This window comes from Elephantulus edwardii, unplaced genomic scaffold, assembly GCF_000299155.1.
Source record: "Elephantulus edwardii isolate Elephantulus edwardi_28Jun2011 unplaced genomic scaffold, EleEdw1.0 scaffold00208, whole genome shotgun sequence".
NCBI lineage: Eukaryota > Metazoa > Chordata > Mammalia > Macroscelidea > Macroscelididae > Elephantulus > Elephantulus edwardii.
Window position 1 is genome coordinate 2975135 of NW_006399958.1, and position 25116 is coordinate 3000250.

At 49.1% G+C, this 25116-nt stretch overlaps 1 protein-coding gene across 2 annotated transcripts in view; it reads right to left on the reverse strand.

Moving 5' to 3' along the window:
• PRKCG (protein kinase C, gamma) overlaps window positions 1–25116 on the reverse strand; it is a 51326-nt gene that overhangs the window by 7083 nt on the left and 19127 nt on the right. For both annotated transcript variants that reach the window (XM_006897301.1, XM_006897302.1), the window contains 10 exons: window positions 24834–24965; window positions 24181–24337; window positions 22526–22660; window positions 21446–21533; window positions 21137–21166; window positions 14437–14589; window positions 13940–14128; window positions 12107–12198; window positions 11943–12005; window positions 5732–5870 (listed from right to left, as the gene is read on the reverse strand). In XM_006897301.1, the coding sequence (XP_006897363.1) occupies window positions 5732–5870; window positions 11943–12005; window positions 12107–12198; window positions 13940–14128; window positions 14437–14589; window positions 21137–21166; window positions 21446–21533; window positions 22526–22660; window positions 24181–24337; window positions 24834–24965 (1178 nt within the window). The remainder of the gene's footprint in view (window positions 1–5731; window positions 5871–11942; window positions 12006–12106; window positions 12199–13939; window positions 14129–14436; window positions 14590–21136; window positions 21167–21445; window positions 21534–22525; window positions 22661–24180; window positions 24338–24833; window positions 24966–25116) is intronic.

Here is a 25116-nt window from a genome sequence, read left to right on the forward strand (position 1 = left end):
AGGGTTCCAGTTTCTCCACAACCTCGCCAGCATTTATTGCTTGCTGTTCTGTTAAATTTTGCTATTTTGACTGGGGTGAGATGATATCTCACAGTTGTTTTAATTTGCATCTCTCTTAGGGCTAGGGATTTTGAGCATTTCTTCATGTGCTTGTTAGCCATCTGAATGTCGTCTTTGGTGAAGTGTGAGTTTTTTTAAAATCCCTTTTTTAAATATAATTTTTTTCTTTTACACTGGTTTACTTAGAAAGTTCATATATATTATTTTTCACACTAAATCCTTCCCATTTCCTTAACCCACCCCTCCCTCCACCCATCAAATTGTGGGACCCTATGATTATCATGCTGGCCCATTCTCACCCCTCTTCTCCCACCCTCCTCTTTAGATCCTCATACAGATTTTACTAATTAACTATTTCTACAATAATGGTCTTGTACAGTATTTGTCCTTGTGGGACTGAGATAGTTCACTTAGCATAATGCTCTCCAGTCCCTCCCAAGTTAGGTAGTGAGTTACAAAATTATTGCTCCTACATGCTATGTAAGTGTACTATTATGTCTCAATCCATTCGATTGTGATTGGACATTTGGGCTGTTTCCACATTCTTGTGATAACGAATACCTCTGCTATGAACATGAGTGTGTAAGTCTCCATTTGTGCCTCAGTTCTCATTTCTTCAGGGTATATTCCAAGCAGTGCTATAGTTCAGTCATATATAATTTCTGTGCTCAGGTTTCTGAGGAAGTGTCAAACTGCCTTCCAGAGTGATTGTACCATTTTACAGTCCCATCAACAGTGTAAGAGCTCCTATCTCGCCACATCTTCTCCCACACTTATCACTTGCTGTCCTGTTAAACTTGGCCACTGCTACTGGAGAGAGATGGTATCTCATTGTGGTTTTGATTTGTGTCTCTCTTGTTACCAGTGATTTGGAGCATTTCTTCATGTGTCTGTTGGCCATCCGAGTATCTTCCTCTGTGAAAATTCTTTCCATGTGTTTTGCCATTTTGTAATTGTGTGATCTGTCTTTTTCTTGTGGACGCACTGTAGGATTCTGCAAACTTTTGATATGAGACCCTAGCTGGAAATGGTATGCCAAGTGGGTTTCTCCCACCCCTCACCCCCCACCCCCCAATCAGTAGATTTTCTTTTCAGTCTGTTGGGTAAAGTTTTGGATGCACGGATTGATTACTCTTTTTTAAATTTTTTTAACTTATTATTTTTTGTGTGTGCACCATCAAATTGGATCTGACTGGTAGAGGAGAAGAATGCCCCTCCTTCTCCAGCAGAGAATCTGGTGGATTCGAACCACGTACCTCTGGGATTGTAGTGCAGCTTCTTGCCACTGGCCACCAGACCTCCCTTCTGATTGATTATTCTTTGTTGGTTTTTTTTAAATTTTTAATTATTTTTTTGAGCGTACTGTCAAATCGGGTCTGACTAGTACAGGAGGAGATTGCCCCTCCTTCTTCAGTAGAGCATCTGGTGGATTCGAACCATGTACCTCTGGGATGATTGATTATTCTTAAGCATACATTCCTAACAAGCAATACTGTTCACTGTACAGCTCGGTCTGTTGTTTAGTGCATAAAGCTCAACAGTAGCTGTTGTTGTTGTTGTTATTGTTATGCACCATCGAGTCAGAACTGACCCACGGCTGAACCTCTGGCAGGCTTTCAGAGGAGGAGGAAACTGCCCATCCTTCTCCCATGAAGCAGCTGGTGGATTAGAACCGTGTGCCTTCAGGACTGCAACACAGCTTCTTAGCAGGCCACCTAGATCTCCCAACAGTAGTTTGGGTTTTAATTTAACCAATGGGTGAGTTAAGTTCCAGGCTTGAAGGGTGTCTAAGGACCACTGTCTCTGGTTCCACCAATCTCTATTCACATGGCAGGTCACGTGTGTGTGTGTGATTTTGAACTTTATTCTACAGTCTCCCTTTCAGTCCAGGACCTTGTACTATGATCCCAATCAGGGAGGCAGGGAGTCAGCCAGTGCTGGGCTCAGAGGAGCGGAGGCCAAGGCTCACATGATCTATTTGTTCTCTGGATTAATTGCTTCCTTTTTTTTAAGAAGAGAAGCCCAGAAACCTCTCTGACCTCACAAACCAGAAGCCTTGTCCATTTAAAGTGTTCTCAGTCCAAGCTGTTCCCACTGCCAGTATTCTGGCTGGGAGGCACCATGCAGGAATGTGAGAAAGTTAGCTTTACCTGGTATGTTACTGGGTTTGTTTTTGTTGTTAGTTTCTTGTTAGTTTCCTGACTTTGGGGCCAAGTAGAAGCATCCCAACAGGTTTTCTAGGTCATACACATCAGGGAAACAGATGCCAAGGTCTGTTTTTTACCTCAAAGCTGTGGGCTGGATGCAAACTACCAACCTGCCAATTGCCAGCCAGGTGCAAACTTGGGTGCACTATGCAGGGATCTTGCCTCACCTAGTTTACTACTCCCCTGGTAGCAGCATGTATTATGTGTCGGGATGCTAACTGAAAGGTTGTCAGTTCAAATCCTCCAGTCGCTCCAAGGGAGAAAGGTGAGAAGGTGTGTTTCAGTTAGGAGCACAGCACTGGCGAGTCCCAATGAGGAGTCACCACGATTTGGCGTGGACTCCATGGCTGTGTATTTGGCTTGGGTTTGGATGGTCTAAGGACGTCCTAATGGCACAAGGAGTTAAACATGAGGGACAGCGGAGGAGAGGAAGATCCTGGATGAGAGGGATTGACTCAATGACTGGAGAAAGGGGATTAGGCCTGTCAGAAATGGAGAGATTGACTCAGGACAGGACAAGGCTCAGAACTAGGGAACACAGGGTCACTAGGAGTCATTGTGACATGATGGCACACAACAACAACAATCAAAATGTGGCAGTTCACACCCACCAACTACTCCAAGGAGGTAAAAGAGCGAGCAGTCGGCTTCCGCAAAGATGTGCAACTGTGGGACCCTCTGGGGCCTTCCTGCTCTGTCCTTGGGAGTCACTGTGCGTGTAAGACCCAACAATAGCTGTTGTGGTTGTGGTTGCGGTGGTGCATCACTGAGTCAGGAATGACCCACAGCTGAACCTCTGGCGGCCTTTTCAGAGGCAGTTAATCCAACAGGAGGAGAGTGCCCGTCCTTCTCCCATGAAGCAGCTGGTGGATTAGAACTGCATGCCTGCGGGATTGCAATGCAGCTTCTTAGCACCAGGCCACCAGAGCTCCCAACAGTAATTGTTGTTGTTATGTGCCGTCAAGTCGCTTGCAACTCATAGCGACCCTATGTACAACAGCCCTAAACTCTGCTCTGTCCTGTGCCAATCGCACTGTCTCCGATACACCCATCCCGATTACCCCAGTCACTGAATCAGTCCACCTCATAGAGGGCCTTCCCCTCCTGTGCTGTCCCTCCACCCTCCCAAGCATGACATCCCTCTCCAAGGACCGGTCTCTCCTCACAACATGTCCAAAGTATGTTAGAAAGAGCCTCAGAATCCTTGCCTCCAAGGAGCAGCCTGCTTTAACCCTCTCCAGGATGAATCTGTGTGTTTTCTTGGCAGTCTATGGTACATTCAATACTCTTCTCCAGCACCACAGCTCAAAGGCGTCAATTCTCCTTCTATCCTCCTTGGTCATTGTCCAACTCTCTGATGCATAACAAGTGATAGCAAAGACCATGGCCTGTATCAGAGAGACACCATTGCTCTTCAGTACTTTAGAGAGGTCCCTCACAGCAGACTTTCCCATCGCAATACGTCTTTTTATTTGCTGGCTGCTGGTGCCCAGAGTGTTGACCGTGGAGCCAAGCAAACTGAAACTGTAAACAATCTCAATCTCTTCACCATCCATCCTGATGCTGCCAATTGGCCCAGTGGGGAGAATCTTTGTCTTCTTGTTAGTTTGGGTTTTAGTTTAGGGGGGTTTACTTTTGTTTTTAAGTCCTGAATATAAAAACTAACTAAGGCTCAAGTCATAGGTTGTACTCCCAGAGAGGGTAACTGGGCCTCCCCCTAAAAACATCCATTCATAGAGTCACATTTCAAAGACTAAGTATTCTTTTTTAAAAACTTTTATTATTTTTGTGTGTGTATACTGTCAAATCGGATCTGACTGGTAAAGAAGGAGATTTCCCCTCCTTCTCCAGCAGAGCATCTGGTGGATCCGAACTGCTCACCTTTGGGATTGCAGTGCGGCTTCTTGCCAAGAGACTAAATATTCTTAAACCTCAATTTATACCGGTTGCATTTGAGGCCTTGATTGTTAGATGACATTAGAAAATTCCAGCTCCAGTATTCCAGAGTCGGAAATATGTTGATTCTCTTTTTTCTTCCCCCTAAAGTTTCCCAAGTGGTTCTGATGTCTTCTGGTTTTATAACCCCCGGCATTGATCACTTGGGTACTTAACTGTCATTAAGGAACCCTGGTGGCATAGTGGTTAAGCAGCAAGGTTGCCAAGTGAAAGATCCATGGTTCGAACCCACTAGCTGCTCCACAGGAGAAAGGCAGGGGCGTCTGATTCTCTAAAGACTCTGAAAAGCCTATGGAATGGTTCCGATTTGACTGTGACTCAAAAGAAAAAAAACTCCCAGATTCCAACAGGGAAGCAGAGGAGAGGAACTGGATAGTCTCTTCTTTAAACCCCAGAGTTCCTTGACCTAGGAGATGGACAGCTAGAAAGTTGGACTCTGGATTTTGGAACTGTGTTAGATGCTGGAGGTGCAGGATTCTGTCTTCTGAGGTGTTCCTGGGTGGGTTCAAACTATCTTTCAGCAGTTGTATGCTTAACAATCCATACCAGTCAGTACTCCTACCTGGGCACCCAAAACCCAAACCCAATGCTTCTGAGATTGTTCTGACTCCTAGCAATCCTGCAGGACCAGATAGAAGAGCCCCATCAGATCTCTAAAGCTCTCTACAGAAGCAGATAGATGTTCTCTCTGGTGGAGCAACCAGCAAATCATTCCGTTAGCATCCCAATGCTTAATCCACTGCCCCACCAGGGTACCTCACTTGGGTACCAGTGTTGACTGCCTGGAGGTGTTACCGAACTGTTACCATCACGGCCACCGCCTCCTTCCGCTTCACAATGTCAATACACAGACTATCCAATACCATGGATGTTTGGATGATCACTTCCAGTCTCTAAGCAATGCCAAAGTGATGCTTTGCCCACCCCAAGTATTTAGAAGCACCATCCGCCCTTGTGGATTGCTTAAAGGTCTGGTTCTTTCTCCTTAGACTGTCCAGTACAAAAGACCACCTGCTTATGTCAAAGAACCACAGAGACTACTTGTAAGATCAGCTTTGATCTCATTAGAAGACTCGAGGGTGAGTCTCCACCCACTTAAAATACTCCGCAGACAGCCTCCACATGGTTTTGTGGGGGAAAGGGGGCCCCCCTCCTTCACTCGGAGTGCCCTGGAAATAGTCACCACCTCCCTACAAAGTCCAGAAACAAGTCTTGATTATTTAGAATCCCTACGAGCAAGGCCCACTCTTTCAGAACATTCGCCCACAAGTTCCACCTACTTCGGCTATTTAAGATAGCAGTTCCGCCTACTTTAGAAAACTCAGCTCTCGGGCTGGGCTTCTACACGTTGGGAGGTTGGAGCGAGTCCTGACTTCGTCAGAAACGTCCAAGACTCCTTAGAAGAATCCAGGGCCCAGCCTCATCCCCTTTGAATACTAGACAGCCACACACGCTCCTTTCAGCACCTTGGACAGTAGCCAGTGCCGGCAGCCCGGTGGCTGGCTTACCTCTGGGGCTATGTAGTCCGGGGTCCCACAGAAGGTGCGGGTGGTGGTCCCTGGGAAGATGTTCTCTTTGCACATGCCAAAGTCAGTGATTTTGATGTGGCCTTCAGCGTCCAACATTACGTTGTCCAGTTTCAGGTCTCTGAGGAGGGGAAGGACAAAAAAAACATGGAGAGGGTGGATTTCAATGGCCTGTGTGGTAATAATTCTCTCTCTCGACCAATGACAGATGGATCTCAAGGGGATGCTAACTCACAATGACCCCATGTGTTTCAGACTCGTCATGTTGTTAGATGTCGTCAGATTGACAATGACCCACAGTGACCCTGTGATCAACAGAGCTGACGCTTGTCCGAGATCTGAAGCTGGCGTTACCCTGCACCATCCACACCGCCTGTGTCATGCCCGTTACGATGGTCACCGTGTCAGTCAATCTCACTGAGGGTCTTCCTCTTTTATTTTTTTTTACCACCCTTCTACCTTTCCCAGCTTGAGGACTGGTTCCTCCTGAAAATATACGCAAAGAGAGCGAGACCAAGTTTTGCCATCCCTGCCTCCAACAAGTGTGCTTTCTGTTTGTACTTTTTTCTGGACAGATTTGTTTGTTCTTTTGGCAGGCCACGGGGTATGCGACGCACTCAGCCAGCTCCACGCTCGAAGGCAGAGAATCGCTGTGCTCCATAAGGCTTGCCTTCTTTTTCTTTTCTAAAAACACTGTGTGTGTGTGTGTGTGTGTGTGTGTGTGTGTGTGTGTGTGTGTGTGTTTCTGTCTGTCTCTCTCTCTCTCCCTCTCTTCCTCCTCTGTCTCTTTGTCTCTGCCTTTCTCTCTCTGTCTTTATCTCTCTGTGTCTTTCTCTATCTCTGTCTGTCTCTTCCTCTCTCCCTCCCTCTCATCCTCCTCTGTCTCCCTTTTTCTGTCTTTCTATCTTTGTCTATCTCTCTTCCTTTCTCCCTCCCTCTCTCCCTCCTCTTTCTCTCTGTATCTCTCTCTCTCTTCTTCTCTCTCTTCCTCTCTCTCTTCATCTCTCCCTCCTCTTTCTCTCTGTGTGTCTCTCTCTCTTCCTCTCTCCCTCCCTCTCTCCCTCCTCTTTCTCTCTCTCTTCGGAGAGGACTCTTTTTCCCCCTTAATTTGAAGGTTTGTGGCATCGAGCGTGGAGCGAGTCTCAGTGCCATTTTTCCAACAGTATGTACTCACTTGATGTCTATGTGTCACATTTTGTAATTCTTGCAACATTTCAGACCTGTTCATCATGATATGACACATTTTGTATGACTAACGAAACTCACCGAATGATTCAGTGACTGGGATAATCAGATGGGAGTGTCGGAGACAGTGCGATTGGCACAGGACAGAGCAGAGTTGAGGGATGTTGTATATAGGGTCGCTATGAGTTGCAAGAGACTCGACAGCACATAACAACAACAACAACAAAACTCAGCAACCACCAAGTTAGTTCTGACACAGCGCCCTTACAGGACAGAGGAGAACTTCCCCCATTGAATTTCCACAACTGTAATCTTAATTGAAGCTCATCTTAATGCCTCGTCTGTCTTCACTGGAGGAGCTGGTGGGCTTGAACTGCTGAACTTTTGATGAACAGCCAGGTTCTTTAACCATTATGCCACCAGCACTCCTTAAGTAACCAACAACCAACATCACTTTGACATGCAATGGGAAAGCAAAAGCTTCACGTGACTCATCTTACTGCAATATGTGCTTTCTACAGGTGGGCTGGAATTAAACCCACAAAATCTCCAAGGTATGTCCGTAAGGTTTTGCACAAGAAATTGGGTTCCAGCTTGGCAATTTCTGTACAAATTGTCCAGGGACATGGGTGACATTTTTCGCCACGTGTCAACCGCCTCTTTAATTGCCTTCTGGCTGTTCCATTTCTAGTATGCAGGTTTCCTCTGCCCTCTTCTTAGCTCTAATTGTTGACCTTTTGGTCTCATTTAGATGGGTTTTTAATGGAGCACTATCCTCAGGGGTAATATCTTTTATTTTGTATGTCAATCTGTTACTTTGCTAAAAGGAGACTTGGGGGATAGATTTGACTCAAGGTTTACAGAATAGCTCAAGGCAATAGTTTCAAGGAGTCCTCTCCCTCAACTGGTCCAGTGAGTCTTAATATCCCGAAGAATTTGAAATCTGTCCTATATTCTCCTCCCATTCTTTCAGGGTCTACCGACTGGGTGTCTATCAGAAAAGTCAGTAGTGATAGCCCAGCACGATGTGATTCTTCTTTTCAGAGTAGAGGAGGTGGTGGCCACAGGATTTCCAATAGTTGGGTTGTTTTTTGGTTTGGTTTTTAAGTAGATTGCAAGTCTTACTTCAAAAATATCTCTCTGGGTGGATTCAAACTGCCCACCTTTTGATTAACAGCCAAGCATGTTAACCGTTCACATCATCAGGGGCTTTCCCTTGCCCTATCTCAAAATACACTGTTATTGGATCAGAACTGACTCACATCTAACCACTGGGTTTTTCTTGTTTTTCTTTTTATTTATTCAATGTTACACAGTTTTCTAACCCCTGTCCCCAGTAATGCATTCCTTGTTCCAGAGAATTCTTATGCATATAATGTATAATCATAGATTATTTTCCATTGAGTTTCTGAGGCTGTAAATCACACTTTATTTTTCTGCCCATTTTTTCTCCCATAATGCTGCGGGTGCATTCCAGCTGTCGGAGAAATGCCATCTCTCTGTGAGTTGTTCTTGTTTTTAGGTGCCGTTGAGTTGACGGCTACCCATAGTGACTCTATAAACAGTGACTCTGAACCTGGCCCTCTCCTGAGCCACGTTCACCATCTGTGACACGCCTAATGACTGGACAGTCATCGTGTCAACCCATCTCATCCAGGTCATCTTCTCTTGCACTGGCCCTCTACCTTTCTAAACATGACAACCTTCTCCAAGAACTGGTCCTTCCTGACAACATGCCCGAGAGGTATGAGGCAGAGTCTCACCGTCTTTGGCCTCAAGAAGCAAGCATCCTGGTGCCACCCTCCCCAAGGCAGACCTGTGTGTTCTCTTGGCAGTCCACGGTGTGTCCAACACTCATCTCCCACGCCACAACTCAAAGGCGTTGGTCCCCTTTTGCCACATTAACTGCGAGAATGAAGACCATTCTCAGCAACCAGACAGTTGACATTCCAGAGAATGTCGACATTCCTCTGAAGGGCCGCACAGTCATCATGAAAGGCCTGCAGGGAACCTTGCAGAGGGACTTCAATCACATCAATGCAGAGCTCAGTCTCCTCGGAAAGAAAAAGAAGCAGTTTCGTGTTGACAAATGGTGGGGAAACAGGAAGGAACTGGCTACTGTTGGCAACATCTATAGCCACGTACAGAACATGATCAAGGGTGTTACACTGGGCTTTCGTTACAAGATGAGGTCTGTGTATGCTCATTTCGCCATCAACGTTGTGATTCAAGAGAGTGGATCTCTGGTTGAAATTCGAAACTTCTTGGGTGAAAAATACATTCGGAGAGTTCAAATGAGACCAGATGTTGCTTGTTCGGTATCTCAAGCCCAGAAAGATGAGTTAATTCTTGAAGGAAATGACATTGAACTTGTATCAAATTCAGCTGCGTTGATTTAGCAAGCTACAACAGTTAAAAACAAGGATACTCGAAAATTTTTGGCCGGTATCTATGTCTCCGAAAAAGGAACCGTCCAGCAGGCTGGTGAGTGATAGCTAGGAGTTTTCCAGCTACAGAAATGAGGCCTGTCAAATCATATGCATCTGATTTCAAAATGGATCTGATTCTTGTAATAAAATTCTATTAATTTGAAAAAGGAAAAAAAGGCATTGGTCCTTCTGTCAGCAGCAGGGGTTGGTGTTGTTTTGTGTGTTTTGGGGGGGGTGTTTTTTCTCCCACTTCATTGAAAGGCCTGGGAGAAGCAAGCTGGGGCTCCCTCTGACCAATCTGGGTGACCTGAGACTAGAAAATATCTGGATTTCTGAGACTTCTGCTTGTGATGGTCCTTCCTCTCTCAGCTCAGACGAAAGTCTACTCCCTCCATTCAGCCTCAGACTCCCATCTTAACGACCCTTTCTGGACCACAGTCTGCTTAAGAATCGAGTTTACGGGCTCCAAAGGAAGCTGTGAGTCAGGGCAGAGCCCATTAGAAGCCCAAGAAGAAAAGTCACATTACGAAGTGGGGGTTAGCGTCAGAATCCTGGAGCCAGGCTTTGAACCTTTGGTATTCGTTGTTTCCTTCCTCGGAAATGTCCTGTGATAAGTGGAAATGGTGAGTCAAATTTCCATTGGAGGGGTTGGGGAAATACCTCCTGAATGACATTCTGGTCGGTTCTTTTCTGAGAAATCTTGTAGAGAGGGAAAACTGTAATTTCTTTCTCTGTTTCCTTGCCCTGGAGTGTTGGTGTTTTGTTTTCGGTTGGTTTTGCTTTGGGTTTTTTTGGTGGGGTTTTTTTTTCTTTTTTTTTCCTGAGTAACAACCCAGGGAAGAAATACAATCAATGTCCTTCTTGGAAGAAAGAATGGTGATACTTTGCATCACATACTTTAGGTATGTTACAAGAAGGCCAGTTCCTGGAGAAAGAAATCATCCTCGGAAAAGCAGAACGTCAGCGAAACAGAGAACAACTCAGTTAAATGCACTGAGACAATTCAATGCACATCGGGTTGCTAGGAGCACCATCCCCCAATCACACCTTTCCAGGTCCTGTTGACATCTGCTGTTGTTAAGTGCTGTCAAAATCATAGAGGACTCATAGCCACCCCATGAACAGAAGACATGACCACTTTTATAACTTTGGTCATTTCTTCATGTTTAAAGAGTTTCCAGAGACAAGCCATTTCGGAAGTGGATGTCACTCCTGCTTCCAAGCTTGTTTTAATCGGGGAGCTCCACCAAACACTGTCCACCGTGGGTAACCATTATTGCATGTGACACAGTGTCACAGCGTTCAGCATCACAGCAACCACCAGTTACCTCTAGTCACCTACAATTCTCACATAGGAATCACATAAATAGGATGTCTCTGAGTCTTGTCCCCAAAGGGTCATTCAAGGCTGTCCACCAAGCCGGGTAAATCAACCCAGCATGACCAAGTGTTAGGGGTGGTCTCTCCAGGTTTCAATCTCTGGAGAAAGACATCATGGTTGGAAAAAGAAAAAGATTTTCAGTGAGATGGACTGATACGAACAAACCCATCTTGGACAAAGTGTCACCAGCATGCTCCTTAAAAAACAAGGATGGCTTTTTTCACAATAGCAAGGAGTTGGAAACAACCCAGGTGCCCATCAACAAACGAATGGATAGAGAAGCTGTGGTATATTCACACAACGGAATACTATGCTGCCTTGAAAAACAAGGAACTCATGCAATATTGTTCAAAATGGGTGACCCTGGAGGACATTATGCTGAGTGAAGTATCTCAGTCACAAAAGGACAAATACTGCATGGTGCCACTGCTCTAAAACAGGACTGATCTTGGGGTTGGGGGGAGACTGAGAAAGATGGGTCCAACAATGTATACTACATTGAAACAGATGAGGGAGAAAACTGTTTAAAACGGATATGTGATTAGGTATTTTTGTCATGACAGGAGTCCAGAGCGAAGGCTACATGGTGGAGTGGACCTGCGGGAGGGATTGTAAAACAACAAAAGAATTTGTCTTTTACTTTTCCAAGAGGGTAGTGTACTAGGGGGGAGGGTTGGGAGGGAAGAAAAGTGCAAAAATAAGTGAATGGAAATCCAAAGTCTCTGTACATTTTTACTAAAATTAATAATAAATTTACATTTTAAAAAAAAAACAAGGATGGTGAGACTCTATCTCACATACTTTGGGCAGGTTATGAGGAAGGGTCAGTTTTTGGTAAAGGACTTCAAACTGGGGAAGGTGGGGAGTCAGCAAAGGCAAGGAAGGTCCTCGATGAGATGCATTGACATGGTGACCATAGCAGTGAACTTGAACACAGCAGAGGCTGTGAAGATGTCACAGGATCAGGCCAGGTGTCATTCTGTTACACAAAGGGTCTGAGACACAGGCGACTCAACAGCACCTAAATACAACACCAAGCTTCTAAGACCTCCTAGCGTACTTGCCACCTGGTGAGAAATACACCCTGCTAAGTGAGCCAAGGACCTACAGAAATGGGACCAGTTAGTGAGACACGCACGGTTAACATGTATTGGAACCAAGAGATCTGAATCCCTGAGCAAAACAAGAGGCTGCTCACCTGTAGATGATGCCCTGATTGTGAAGGAAGAAGAGGCCAATGGCGATTTCTGCTGCGTAAAACCTGGAACAGAGCAAGCAGAGGGTGGAAAGACAGAGGTCAGTGGCCAGAACCCTTCCATATCCAATACCTTCCCCTCTTTCTCCTCCTGGCCTGAGACTCACGCTGCATGGGGCTCCTTAAATTTGCCCAGCTGCTGGATGTGGTACATCAAGTCGCCCCCAGTCACATACTCCATCACGAAATACAGGCGATCCTGTGGACAAGGGCGGGGCTGAGTTGTGAGGACACACGCACCAAAGGGGAGGGACCATCCTTCCCCCCTCACCCACTCAGGACAACCCTGGACTCTAGATCCACCCAATCGAAAGGCCAAAACAACTGGCCACACCCACTGGGAGGTCTCAGGGGTGTGGCCCCACCCTCTCGGAGACGTCATTTGCCCAATCACCAATCACTCTCAGCTCACAGGGGGTTTGGTCCCACCCTCTAAAAACTGTTTAAAATCAACTTTGAACCCAATGCCATCAAATGGTTTCCAACCCATGTTGTTGGTGGTGGTGTTTGCTGTCGAGCTGAGGTCAACTCATAGCCACTCTAGGAATGAAAGATCGAATGCCTTTCCATAGCTATCGTTTCTCCAAGTTCACAGAGTTTCCACAGGCATGTGGTTTAGGAAGTGGATTCCACTCATGCTTCCAAACCTGTTTTATAACTGGGAGCTCCACCAAACACTGTCCACATTGGGGAATCATTCTGGTATTTGATACCCCAATGGTACAAGGTTCAGCATCACAGCAAACTCAGGTTACTTCATACAGCACCTTGACAAGGAGTGATGTACAAAGTGGAAGAGTGTTCCTCCAGATAAAACAGCACTAGTCTCATTTAGGAGTGGTTAAGTGTCGCAGAGTCGAATACAATTCAGAGTAAGCTTTGCACCAAAGACCTGATCTCCGTCCCATCCTATAACCACGCCCACCCAGGGCCCTGTCCTTATGACCACACCCACTGATGACCATATCCTTCCCACTATGTCCACTCAGAGCCCTACCCTTACGGCCACACATACTCAGGGCTCCGTCTTTACGGCCTATCCAGAATCACCGTTTAGGATACCACCAAGTGGAAAACTTCTCTTCTGGTCTCACCCACTCAAAACTGCATCTGGCCTCACCCATTTGGGGGCCACACCATCTGGTCACGTCCACTCAGGTCCAGCCTTCTGCTTCTCTGAGTCCCAGCCTCTGCCACGCCCACTCAGGGGACTGCCACTGTCTCATGATGTCCACTCACAGCCATGTCAGCCTCATAATGACCACTTGACTGCCATATGTCTGCCCACGGGGATGGCACCCCACCTGGTGACGCCCACCTGAGTCCTCCCCCCATGACCACGTCCATCCAGTGCCTCACACGCCTGGCCACACCCACGCGAGCCCCTCCTCTTCAAGCCACGCTCACTCATGACCTCACTTCTCTGACAAAGTCCACCATGACCGCCTGAGTCTGGCCACGCCCACACGAGCCCCTACTCGTCTAGCCATGCCCATCATTACCTCACTCATCTGACCACTCTCATCATGATCTCACGCACCCAGCCACGCCCATCATGGCCTCACTCCTCTGATCACGCCCACTATTCATCGCCCTCTGATGGCCATGCCCACCATTAACTTAACTCACCTGGCCACGTCCATTATTATTACCTCACTCCTCTGACCATGTCCACCATGATCCCACTCATCTGACCTCCCCCATCATGACCTCACTGCCTGGCCATGACCATCATGACCCCACTAGTCTGACCACGCCTACTATAAACCTCATTTGTCTGGCCACGCCCATTCATAGCCTCACTTAACTGGCCCCATCTACCTGCCCATTAAAGCCCACCAGGGTGCATTTGGCTCCTGCTCTGCCCCACACACGCACAGCCCCCCAGCTGATGGGCAGTCCCAGAGGGTCTGGCCACCTCCTGTCCCCCGATCCTGTACCTGGGTCTGGAAGGTGGAGTGCAGCTGGGTGAGGAAGTGGGGCCGTCCGCCTGGGCCTCGGCCGCCCAGGGCCAGCACGCGTTTCTCCACCAGCGTGCAGTCCACGTCATCGTCCTGGACTATCACGTCCTTCTTCAGGATCTTGATGGCGTACAGCTCGTCCGAACCCCTGCGCTCGGCCAGCATCACCTTTAAAGGAAGGCTCTGAAGGTCCAGTCCATCGTGGGGCCCAGCAGGGCAGGGTCCTGGGCCCCATCCTGTGCGAGGACTCAGAGGAACTGTCCCCGGCCTTCCTCCATCTCCGGAACCAACTGCTTAACTGACCATCATCTATCTTCTCAGGACAACATATCCCCTTTTGACACTCCTCCCGAAGAAAACAAGGGGTCCAGCCCCCATCCCCTCCTCCCGTGCTCTCTCCTTAACAAGCAGGACTCTGCCCACTCACCACCCAACACCCTCCCCTGCTCCCCTCCAGGGCACCCCAGGAATCCAACCTTCCCAAAACTGCCTTTCCCCAGAACCATGAGGAAGCTGAAGTCCGAGATGTGCAGACGTCCTGGGCTCACTCCGAAGAAGCAGCGCTTGGAGTCGGTAGGGCTGGGGGACGGAGAGGGAATGGGGGAGGACGAGGGGCCCATCCGCACCCGCTGTGAGAGAGGGGAGAGCAGGTGAGGGTCAAGCCGCAGACTGGGACAAGGAGGTGACCCCAAGACAGACAGAGGCCTTCAGGAGCAAAGGGGCGGCAGGGGAGGAGGCCTGTGGCACAGGGCAGAGCAAACTGCCGCTATAAAAAACGACGGATGGAGTGAAGGTTGGCCAAGCAAAGTTGTCTCCTCTATCCTGGCTGAAGAATGCTCTCTGGTTCCCCACAGCCTCGAAGCCCAACCCCACAACCAACGATCTGACTCAGTGATTTCTGAGGTTGTCAGTCTAAACCGGAGGAGACTGTCTGCCCATCTTTCGCCCTCAGAAGTCACTGGTGGATTCAAACTGCCAGAGATGTTAGCAGTGCAATACTTTAAAACAAACCGCGCTTAGGAGCTCTGGTGGCCTAGTGGCAAGAAGCTGCACTGCAACCCCAAAGGCACCAGGTTCAAATCCACCAGATGCTCTGTGGGAGACAGATGGGCAGTCTTCTCCTGTGCCAGTTGGATTTGATTCGATGGTACACAAGATAACACACACACACACCCCAAAAACTATGCTTGTATGTGGTTGAGCGTCCATTGGGTTTTCAAAGCCACAAATCACAAAGGGATGAAATTGCCTACCTTTTCCCCCACCACTGCAGAGCAGCTGGTGGACTGGGACCACCGGACAGGCCCAGCCTTTTGGTTAGTAGTGCAACTCTGGGACACGGACTTCAGAGCCCCCCACAGACTATGCTTCTTGTTAAGTGCCATCAAGTCGCTACATACGCCAGCTCTGAAACCCATCCTGTCCTGAGCCGTCTCATCGCCTCCAACATGACCTCGAATCACTGTGTCAATCCATCTCATCCGGGGTCTTTCCTCTCCTGCGCTGTCCCTCCACCCTTCCAGGCATGATGCCCTTCTCCAAGGACCAGTCCCTCCTGGCCACATGCCCAAAGCATGTGAGACGGAGCCTCAAAATCCTTGCCTCCAAGGAGCAGCCTGGTTTCACCTTCTCTAGGGCAGACCTGTTTGTTCTCCTGTCAGTTCACAATATAGTCAACACTCTTCTCCAGCACCACAGCTCAAAGGCATCAATTCCTCTATCATCCTTAGTCATTGTCCAGCTCTTTAGTGCAGAGCAGGTAAATGACTTGCTAGCTAATTAAAAAAGTAACAAGCTATGCTAGCTAGCCAAAACCCACAGCCAAGTAACAGATTCGAGCTCAGAGGGTCCCTACCGCCCAGCGCAGTGCTGGGGGGTTCCGAAGCTGTGAATAACAGCGGGCCTCCTGAAAGTGCTGCAAGGGGTGGGGGTGGGGGGGTAGTCAGACTGGTGGGCTTTCAATCAGCAGGTGAATGCTGTGCCCACTGAGCCACCTGGGCTCCCTTACTCACTGCTGTCTGGTAGATTCTAACTCACAGAGACCCCCAGAGGGGAGGGCAGAGCTACCCACACGATTTCAGGGGCTGCGAATATTTAAAGACACCAACCACCTTTTCTTTCTCCCACAGAGCACCTTGTGGGTTCAAACCATTGACATTTAATCACCACCCCATCCCACGGTCCCTTTAATAACCGAAAGGATTTCTTTATGATTTTTTGTTGTTGTGTACCATCCAGCAACCATGACTGCAACTCGTTGCTATCAATGAACAAACAAATCTGCCCCATTCTCCGTCTTTTATCTTCCTCACAGTCTCGGAGACACTCAAATCCATTGGTCGAGTCAGAGGAAAATATTGAAATAATTTTTTCCCGATAATGGCTTTTTAAAAAGTTCTTTTTCTGGAAACAACCTAAGTGCCCATTAACAGACGAATGGATAGAGAAGCTGTGGTACATTCACACAATGGACTACTATGCTCATTGAAAAAACAAGGAACTCATGAAATATTATACAAACTGGGTGATCCTGGAGGACGTTATGCTGAGTGAAAATATCTCAGTCACAAAAAGACAAATATTACATAGTGCCACTGCTGTAAAACAGGACTGACATCGGGGTTGGGGGGAGACTGAGAAAGATGGGATAAATAATGTATACTGCATTGAAATAGATGAGGGAGAGAAGTGTTTAAAAGGGATATATGACTACGTATTATTGTCATGACAGGAGTCCAGAACAAAGGCTGCATAGTGGAGTGGACTTGAGAGGAGGGATTGTATAACAATGAAAGAATTTTTCTTTTACTTTTCAAAGAGAAGAGTGAATGGGGGATGGGGGTTGGACAGGGAGAAAAGAGCAGCAATGAATGAATGGAAATCCAAAGTCTCTGTAAACTTTCATGAAAATTAATAAAAATTAAAATTTTAAAAAATTCTTTTTCTTTAGATACTCTGAAGAAAGTAATCATAATTTATACCATACTTACCCCCGGAAACTCTATGAATGTGGAGAAACGATGAAAGCGATACCAGTGCTCAGGTCTTTCGTTCATAGGGTTGCTGTGAGTCATCTGTGACTTGATGGCACTTAACAACCACCACCATCAAGGTGGAACCGACTCACACCTGACCCTCCAGCAGGTTTTCTGAGGCAGTAAAATCACACAGGAAGATAGTGCTCATCTTTCTCCCTCGGAGAAGCTGGGGGATTCGAACCGCCTGCCTTTGGGTTAACAGGGCAGCTCATCACTAAAGCCATTTATGTATTTCTATTTAGCTAACACTCGGATGAGAAAGGAGCTCTGTGGAGTAGTCCTTGGCACGTTTTGATGTTGATGGAAAGGCATCGTCTCCTGAGATTTGAATCCATCTGCAGGGTGTGTGTTTTGTTTTTTTTCAGGATAAAGGTTTTCTCCTCCAGCTGAGATTCACAGCCTCGGGAACCCGGATGGAGTAAGCTTGTGTATAACTTGAAAGGAACCCTGGATTGTAGCCTATAGTGTGCTGGGCTGCAAGCCAGAGGCAGAGGGCTCTGGTGGCCTAGTGGGAAAGGAGTTGGGCTGGCAGCCCTAAGGTAGGAGGCTCAAACACACGAGTAGTTCTGTGAGAGGAAAAGGTGGTATTCCTCTCCTGTGAGATTCATAACTTCTGAAGACCCCCTGGAGAGCCAGCGATGGCTAAGCTCTGACTTCACAGCTTTTTTTTTTTTTTTACTGAACCGAAAGGTTGGCAGTTTGAATCCACTGGCCTCTCTCAGGGGGAAATCAAGTTGAGCAGCAGGGGTGAATTTTGTTCCAGGTTCTGAGTGTGACTGAGGGCCGTATTCCTTTCTACCTTCAATCTGCTTCATTCTCACCTACGTGGGCTCCACCATCAGGGACCTTGGGGTACGAGGTCATAATAGCAGCTTAAACCACTGAGCTGATAACCAGTGCTTCGAACCCACAAGCTGCCGAGAGGCAAGGAGCTTCTCCAAAGAGGTGGCAAAGCGTATAGGAGCATGAGCTGCTGACAGACAGTGGACCTCCTCATGGTGGTTCAAATTCACCAGCAGCTCCAGGACAGAAAGACAGACGTCTACAGATTCACTGCCTCTGAAAACCCACTGGAGGGTCGGCTGTGGGTCAGTTCTGACTGGGCAGCAGTGGGTTTGAGTTTTTATTTCCATAAACACTGGACACTTTCGAGAGGAACTTCTCCCTGTTCTCTGGGGTGATCTCCCTCTCTCCTCTTTCCTCTCACTTCTCTCTCCCCCTGCGCTCTCTCTCTCTCTCTCATCTCTCTTCTCACTCTCTTCTTTTTTCTCTCTCTCCTCTTCTGTTCTCTCCTCTCCCCTCCCCGCTTCCCTTCCCTTCCGCCTCCCTCCCTTCCTCCCTTTCTCTCTCTTCTCCTCCCCTTTCTCTTTCTCTCTTCTCTTTCCTTTCTCCTCTCTTTCTCTCCCCTCCCCTCTCTCTCTTCACTCTTTCTCTCATCTCTCTCTCTCTTCCCTTTCTCTTCTCTCTCACTCTCTTCTCTCTCCTCTCCTGTCCTGTTCTCTCCTCTCCCCGCTCCCCTCCTCTTCCCACTCCCTCTCTTGCTCTCTTCTCTCTTTCTCTCCTGTATCCTCTCTCTCCCCCCTTCCCACCACCACCACCCTGGGAAATACTGTACACCCTTTCTCCAGGGCTCACCCTTCCCCTTCCGGGAGCTGCCTCTGACTCTCTCATGCTCGGCCAGCACTCCCTGGTACCCGAGGCTATCTGCATCAATACCGCATCAATCAATATCTTCCCAGAGAATGTCTTCACCTGTAACTCTCTCCTCCATCAGAAGAGGACCTGATCTCACAGGGAATTTCCCGAGTTTACACCAAGCAACACCCACAGCCAGGCTTGGCTTACCAGATGCCACAGGAAAGAGGAATTTAATGGGTAAGTGAGTAAGAGGACACGAGAGCAGTGACCATCAAGGGTGTGTGGCCGTCATCAACCTACAGGACAGACAGACCACATGGGCCCCCAGGGCCTGTGACCTCGAGACGCGAGACGCGAGGGATTAGAGGGCGCCCAGCAACCACTGCGATCCATTCTGAAAAGGACACAGTAAAGGCTCTGGGATAGAGAGGAGCTCCAGTGCTATAGTGGTTGGACAGCTGACTACAAGATCGGTGGTTCAAATCCACCAGCTGTTCCAAGAGAGAAAAATTAGGTGCTCCGTGGCTGTTAAAATGTACAGCCTAAGAAACTGTATAGAAAGTCCCTGTGCGTTGGTGACGACCCCATGACAGTGGGTTTGGTGGGGGGTTTCGTTTGGTCTTACTGGTTACTGTTACGTGCCATTGAGTCAGAACTGGCTCCTAACCCCCCCTCGTGCAGTTTTCGGTCAGTCAATCCCACGGGAGGAGATTGCCCATTTTTTCCTCCCTGCCAAGAAGCTGGTGGATTCAAACCACCTGTCTGCGGGTTGGAAGCACAACCCCTTCTCCACTCGGCCACCGGAGCTCCCTTGAAACGTTGCCACAAATAACGGCTATATCCGTCATGCACATGTTTCTAAGCACAGTCATCACTAATAAAATGTGAGGGGAAATGTGGAACAAAACTCAAAATCATTAAAAAAAAAAGTGAGATAGAAAAGACCAGACCGAGAGACACCTGTGCACACCCTTCAAGCCTGGATCTGAACTCACCACAGTAGCTCAACTTCCAGCCCAGACACAGACAAGCCTGTGAGGTGAATAATTTACACCAGGGAGGTTTGCATTTCTTAGGACACTGAGCCACATGAGATCAAAAGGATGGCACTTGCCCAGGGATAAAGCTCAAAGGGCAGGAAGGGCTAGGAAAGGATGAGTGGAAACAGGAAACATAGGGAGGGATTGGGATGAGTGATGCCACACGCTGGGGCCTGTCAACAATACTGAGAATCAAAGCTCATGTGAACTGCTGGGTTGGAAACACCAGCTCACTCTGCAAACTTAGACCCAAATCACAATCAAGCACACCCATGTTTATCACAGCTTTGTTCACAATAGCAAAGAGCTGGAAACAACCTAAGTGCCCATCAACAAATGAATGGACAGAGAAGCTGTGGTATGTTCACACAACGGAATACTATGCAGCATTGAAAAATGAGGAACTCACGTTCTATAAAATGGGTGACCCCGGAGAACATTATGTTGAGTGAAATATCTCAGTCACAAAAGGACAAGTATTGCATAGGCCCACTGTTGTAAAACAGGACTGACATCGGGGTTGAGAGGAGACTGAGAAAGATGGGATAAATTATGATATACTGCATTGAAACAGATGAGAAAGAGAACTGTTTAAAAGATATATATGATTAGGTATTATTGCCATGACAGGAGTCCAGAATGAAGGCAGCACAGTGAAGTGGACTTGGGGGGAGAGATTGTATAACAATGAAATAAATTTTCCTTTTCTTTTCAAAGAGAAGAACGAACTGGAGGAGAGGGGTGGGTAGGGAAAAAAGTCCAACAATGAATGAATGAATGGAATTCAAAATCTCTGTAAAATGAACAATAGTAATAAAAAGGAAAAAAATTTTCAATAATTACAGTCAAAAGTTAAAACCAATAAATGGACGCTGTGGCAGGAAAATTCCAGGATCAATGCGCACATCAATACCTCCTCTGGGAAGTCCTTCCTCACTAAATTTCTTTTTTTTCTCCCCAAATTTTCTCACTACCTTCACACACACACACCCCTTAATTGTGATTTGAATGAAAGTTTACAGAAAGGATGGGCTTTCATTCACTTCTTCTAGCTGGAATCAAGCTTTCCCCATGCTCCTCCAAGTGCCCTGGACCGAAAGCCAAATGGATTGACATTCTCTCCAGTCCTGTCTGTCAGGGGGCCTTGGGCTACTTCGCATTTAACTCATCATCTTGTATTTCCTGTATCGCTCGTAGGCAAATGACAGGGTGGTTCTAGAAAGATTTCCAGTCTAGGGAGCAGTGACAGGGTCTGGTCTGGGCCCCAGAGGCCCTGTCGGGTGGAATAGGCAGCTGGATGAGGTGGGTGTCTCTGTCCTCCCCTACCGAGCTGACCTAGGGTAGGGAGAACTTAGCCTCTGACTCAAAGCCCACAGTCAACCACAGGACATAAAGAGATGAGTGAAAAACAGAGACTGGCCATGAGGATGAAAGCATCTCCCTCCAGCGTCTCTACTCACCTCGTAGAGTTCCAGGGGGTAGTTACAGGCCTGTAAGAGAGGAGAAAGCCAGTCAGGGACCAAGAGAGAGTCGGAGGTCATGGCTAACACTACCCCCAAGCCACGGGGAGGGATAGAACTACCATTCCCATCAGGCTCTTGGGCTAGACCCTCCTAGGAGAACAGAGGAAGGCATCCCAGTTTCTTCTGGGAATTGTAGTCCCAGTAGCAACAGGTATCACTGGGTGGTGGATGAGATAGGTTCTGGGCTTCAAAAGCTGGGCAGAGCACCCCAGGGGAAGCTGGGGGAGGGGGATGGTGTCTGAGTACCTCAAACTTCTGGAGGAGGCTGCAGTTGTCAGCATCAGCCACCGGGACATTGTAATACTCCCCCTCCTCCTGGTTCAGAAGTTTGTACCTAACACGCAGAGCAGACGGAGAGACAGGTGGGGTGGGGAGAAAGGAGTGGGGTGGAAGGAGTAGTGGGGGGGGCGCCCGAGGGATGGGCAGAGAAGTCCAGAAGGAAGGGGGCAGGAGTAAGGGACACAGAGAAATAGAGTGGAATGAGGAGGGGGGGGAGAAAGACAGACAGAGAATCGGACAGAGTGAGAGATAGAAACAAAGAGGAGAGAGAGAGGGAAGGAAGGAGGGAGAGGAGAGAGAAAGGAAAGGGAAAGGCAGATAGGGAGAGGGAGAGGAGAGAGAGAGACAGACAGAGAAAGAGAGGAGAAGGAAGAAGACAGGGGATGGAGCGAGAAGAGTTGAAAGGAGCAGAGAAAACGAGGAGAAGGAAGAAGGGAGCAAGTGGAGGGGACACGAAAGAGAAGGGAAGTGGGCACAGATGGGGAGACACAGAAAGAGAAAATACGGAGGAGGCGAGTGGGTAAGAGGAAGAGGCAAAGAAGAGGAGAGAACAAGAAGGCAGGAAAGACGATGGAGGAGAGAGGGAGTGGGACAGAGTGAGAGAGGAGGAGGAGAGCGAAGGAGAGAAGGGGTGGGGTTAGGAGAGGAGGAAGGAGGTGGGAAGAAAAGGAGGGGAAGAGGAAGGAATGGGGGGAGAGTGAAATAAGGAGAGGAAGAGGAGGCGGAGCAGGAGCCAAGGGGGAAGGAGGGGAGGGAAGGCCCAGATGGAGAGGGGAGAGCAGAGGAGGAAGGGAATCCTGAGTGAAGACACAGAGAGCAGTGGGGCCATCCAGACTTTGCAGGAGCTGCCCTGGGCCCTGTCCCCATCCCATTCCCATCCCCCTGTCCTCCACTGCGTCCCTGTCCCGTGTCCAGGGAGAGAGAGGAGTGAAGAAGCCCAGACCTTGGAGGAGCCACCCTGAGCCCTGGCCCTGTCCCTTCAGCCTGAGCCCTGGCTCCATCCCTCCACCCCAGGCTCTGCCCCAGTCCCTCCACCCCATCCCTCACCAGCCATCCACCGGCGCCTTGAGCAGCTCCGACACCCCGAAGGACATGGCCCCCATGAAGTCGTTGCGGGAAGTGCGGTCCCAGTCCCACACCTCCACGCTGAGACGGCGCTCCACATCTCCCGGCTTCAGGTTACTGCAGGAAGGCGGGGTACAGTGAGGGGACCTCACTTCCGTAGCTTGGGGATCCACCTTGCAAGCAGGGGTCCTCAGGCCTCTGAAGTGACTCTTGCATGTCATGCCCCCTGTGTTTGTCTCAAGCAAACCTAGACAACCCTGATAGGTTCCCCTCTCCCATCCCTCCGCTCCTGAGCTCTGGTGGCTAAGTGGTAGGGTGCTGCACTGACAATGCAAAGGTCCCCAGTTCGAAACTCCCAGCTGCCCCCAGGGAGAAAGATGAGCCATCTCTTCCCACGTGATTTGCCGCCTCTGAAAACCCACTGGAGGGTCAGTTACGAGTGGGTTCCAGCTCAATGGGGCCCAACAATGGCCATGTAGGAGAGAACCCTGCTGGCAGGTCTGTGGGGAGCGAACCCAAAGGCCATTCCTCTCTAGAGGTTCGAACCCACCAGCCACTCCTCCTGTGTAACTTACAGAGCACGCTGTAGGGCCAGCGATGAGGCCGCCGGGTTCCCCCTTCCTGTTGGACCCAGTTCCCCTTTTTCTCTCCCCTCTTTCCCCAGCCTCTCTGTCCCTCTCCCCACCTCTCTGGGATTCTGTGTGTCCGCCTGACAATGACAATTCGTTTCATTAGCTCTTTCTATGGTCCTTATTTCCAACCTTCTCTCTCTCCTTTCCTCATCTGAACCTCTCTCACTTTCTGCGCCATCTATGTTTCCTGCTTGAATCTCTGTCTGCACCTCCTTCTCTAGATTCTCTCAAGGTCTCTGCCTCCTGCCCCAGGCTTCCATCTTTCTGTGTGCTTATGCCCACCCCCCCAATCTCTGTCCCTCTCCCACCTTCCAGTCCCCCCTCCCCCAAGTGAAGGTCTCTGCCCCTCGTTCCTTTCTCCTGGTTTTTCCTTCTGTCTCTTACTGCCTCCCTTTGGAGTCCTCCCAGCCTGTTCACACCTGTCCCCATTCACTCTGCATCCATCTGTGTTTCTATGTCCACAACCCCCATCTCCATCTCTCTCTCTCTGAGTCTCTGATCTCAGCCACACCCTGGGTCTCCATCTCTGTGTCTCCCCTGGAGACACTAATTAGGGTAGTAAAACCTGCAGACACCAGAGTTTTGGGGGCAGAAACCTGTCTGCATAACTAAAATACTTTCCTCTGAACAGAAGGCTAGCCAAGTAGTGATAGTGCCCTCTCAAAGGCAGGCAACTGGTGACCTCTGGGGACAGAGGCAGCTCTGCTGTCGAGTTCTGGCTCTCACGGTGTGGCTACTGCCCTCTTTGGAGCCTGGAAATCCTGCTCTGAGCTTGGACACCTCTGGAGGGCAGGGACCAAGGCGATTTCACAGCCATGCCCCAGCGTGGGGGGTCTCTGAAGAGCTTTAAACACGCAAAGTCCTGTTTATTTTTACTTCTGCATTGGTGTCCCTCCATCATTCTCTTCTCCCCTAATACCTCCCATCAGCTTCCCTCTGGACCACCCAGACCCTCAGATCGTCCTCTGTCCACCGTAACAGACTCCATGCACCCCCAAGGCTCACAACACGAAGGTCTCGTTCCACACGGGGTTCAGCGTGGCTTTCACCGTCCGGGTCTTCTGCTTCGTTAGGTTTCGAGGGTCCGGGATGAGCTTCAATTTCACATAGGGATCCGACAGACCATTGGGGTCCATTGGAATGAGGTTGCGGGCTTCACCAACTGAAGGGAGAGATAAGGGGGTTAGCTGTCTCCCCAGATGGCAAACAAAATTCCTGTCTTCTTCCTAAGAACCCAGGAGTCTTGGCAAGCTACCTTCTCTCCAAATGAGGACCCCAGAGTCCACTATTACCCCTCCAGGCTGGATGAAAGGGCACTCCGAAGTCAACCCCACACAGGTGCCCAGGAGTGTGAACTCACCCCATATGACCAAGAGGAACCATAGTACTGTACCCACAGTGCCAGCCAAGAAGCTCCTAGCGGATTCAAACCTCTGACCTTTCCTTTGGAAGCCCGACACACTATGCACTGCGCCACCAGAATGCCTTTAATTGTTAGGTGCCACCGGGTCACCTATGCTTCATAGCGACGCCATGCGCACCCCATCAAACACGACCCAGCGCGCAAAGCTACCGCCATGGGGGAGGGGGGGGGAACCAGGCCTTGGGTGAATTCTGAAAGGACGGGGGTAAGGCGGGGAGGGAGGGGGCCGGCCCACCTGTGATATGGATCTCATCCGAGGTGGGCGCCCGGATTTCCAGCTGTAGACGGCCGCGCCGCTCCGTGTGGTCTACACCGCACAGCGAGGGCACACTGCGCACGCAGCGACGGTGCACGTTCATCTCGCAGCCTGGGGAGGGGCAGGGGGGCGTCGGCCACACTGCGGGAGGGGCGCGCTGCAGACTCCCTTCACCCCACCCCCAGCGTGGACCCACCCTCAGTGTGAACCCTCCCCCCAGCGTGGACCCACCCCCAACATGGACCTCCCTCCTCAGTGTGGA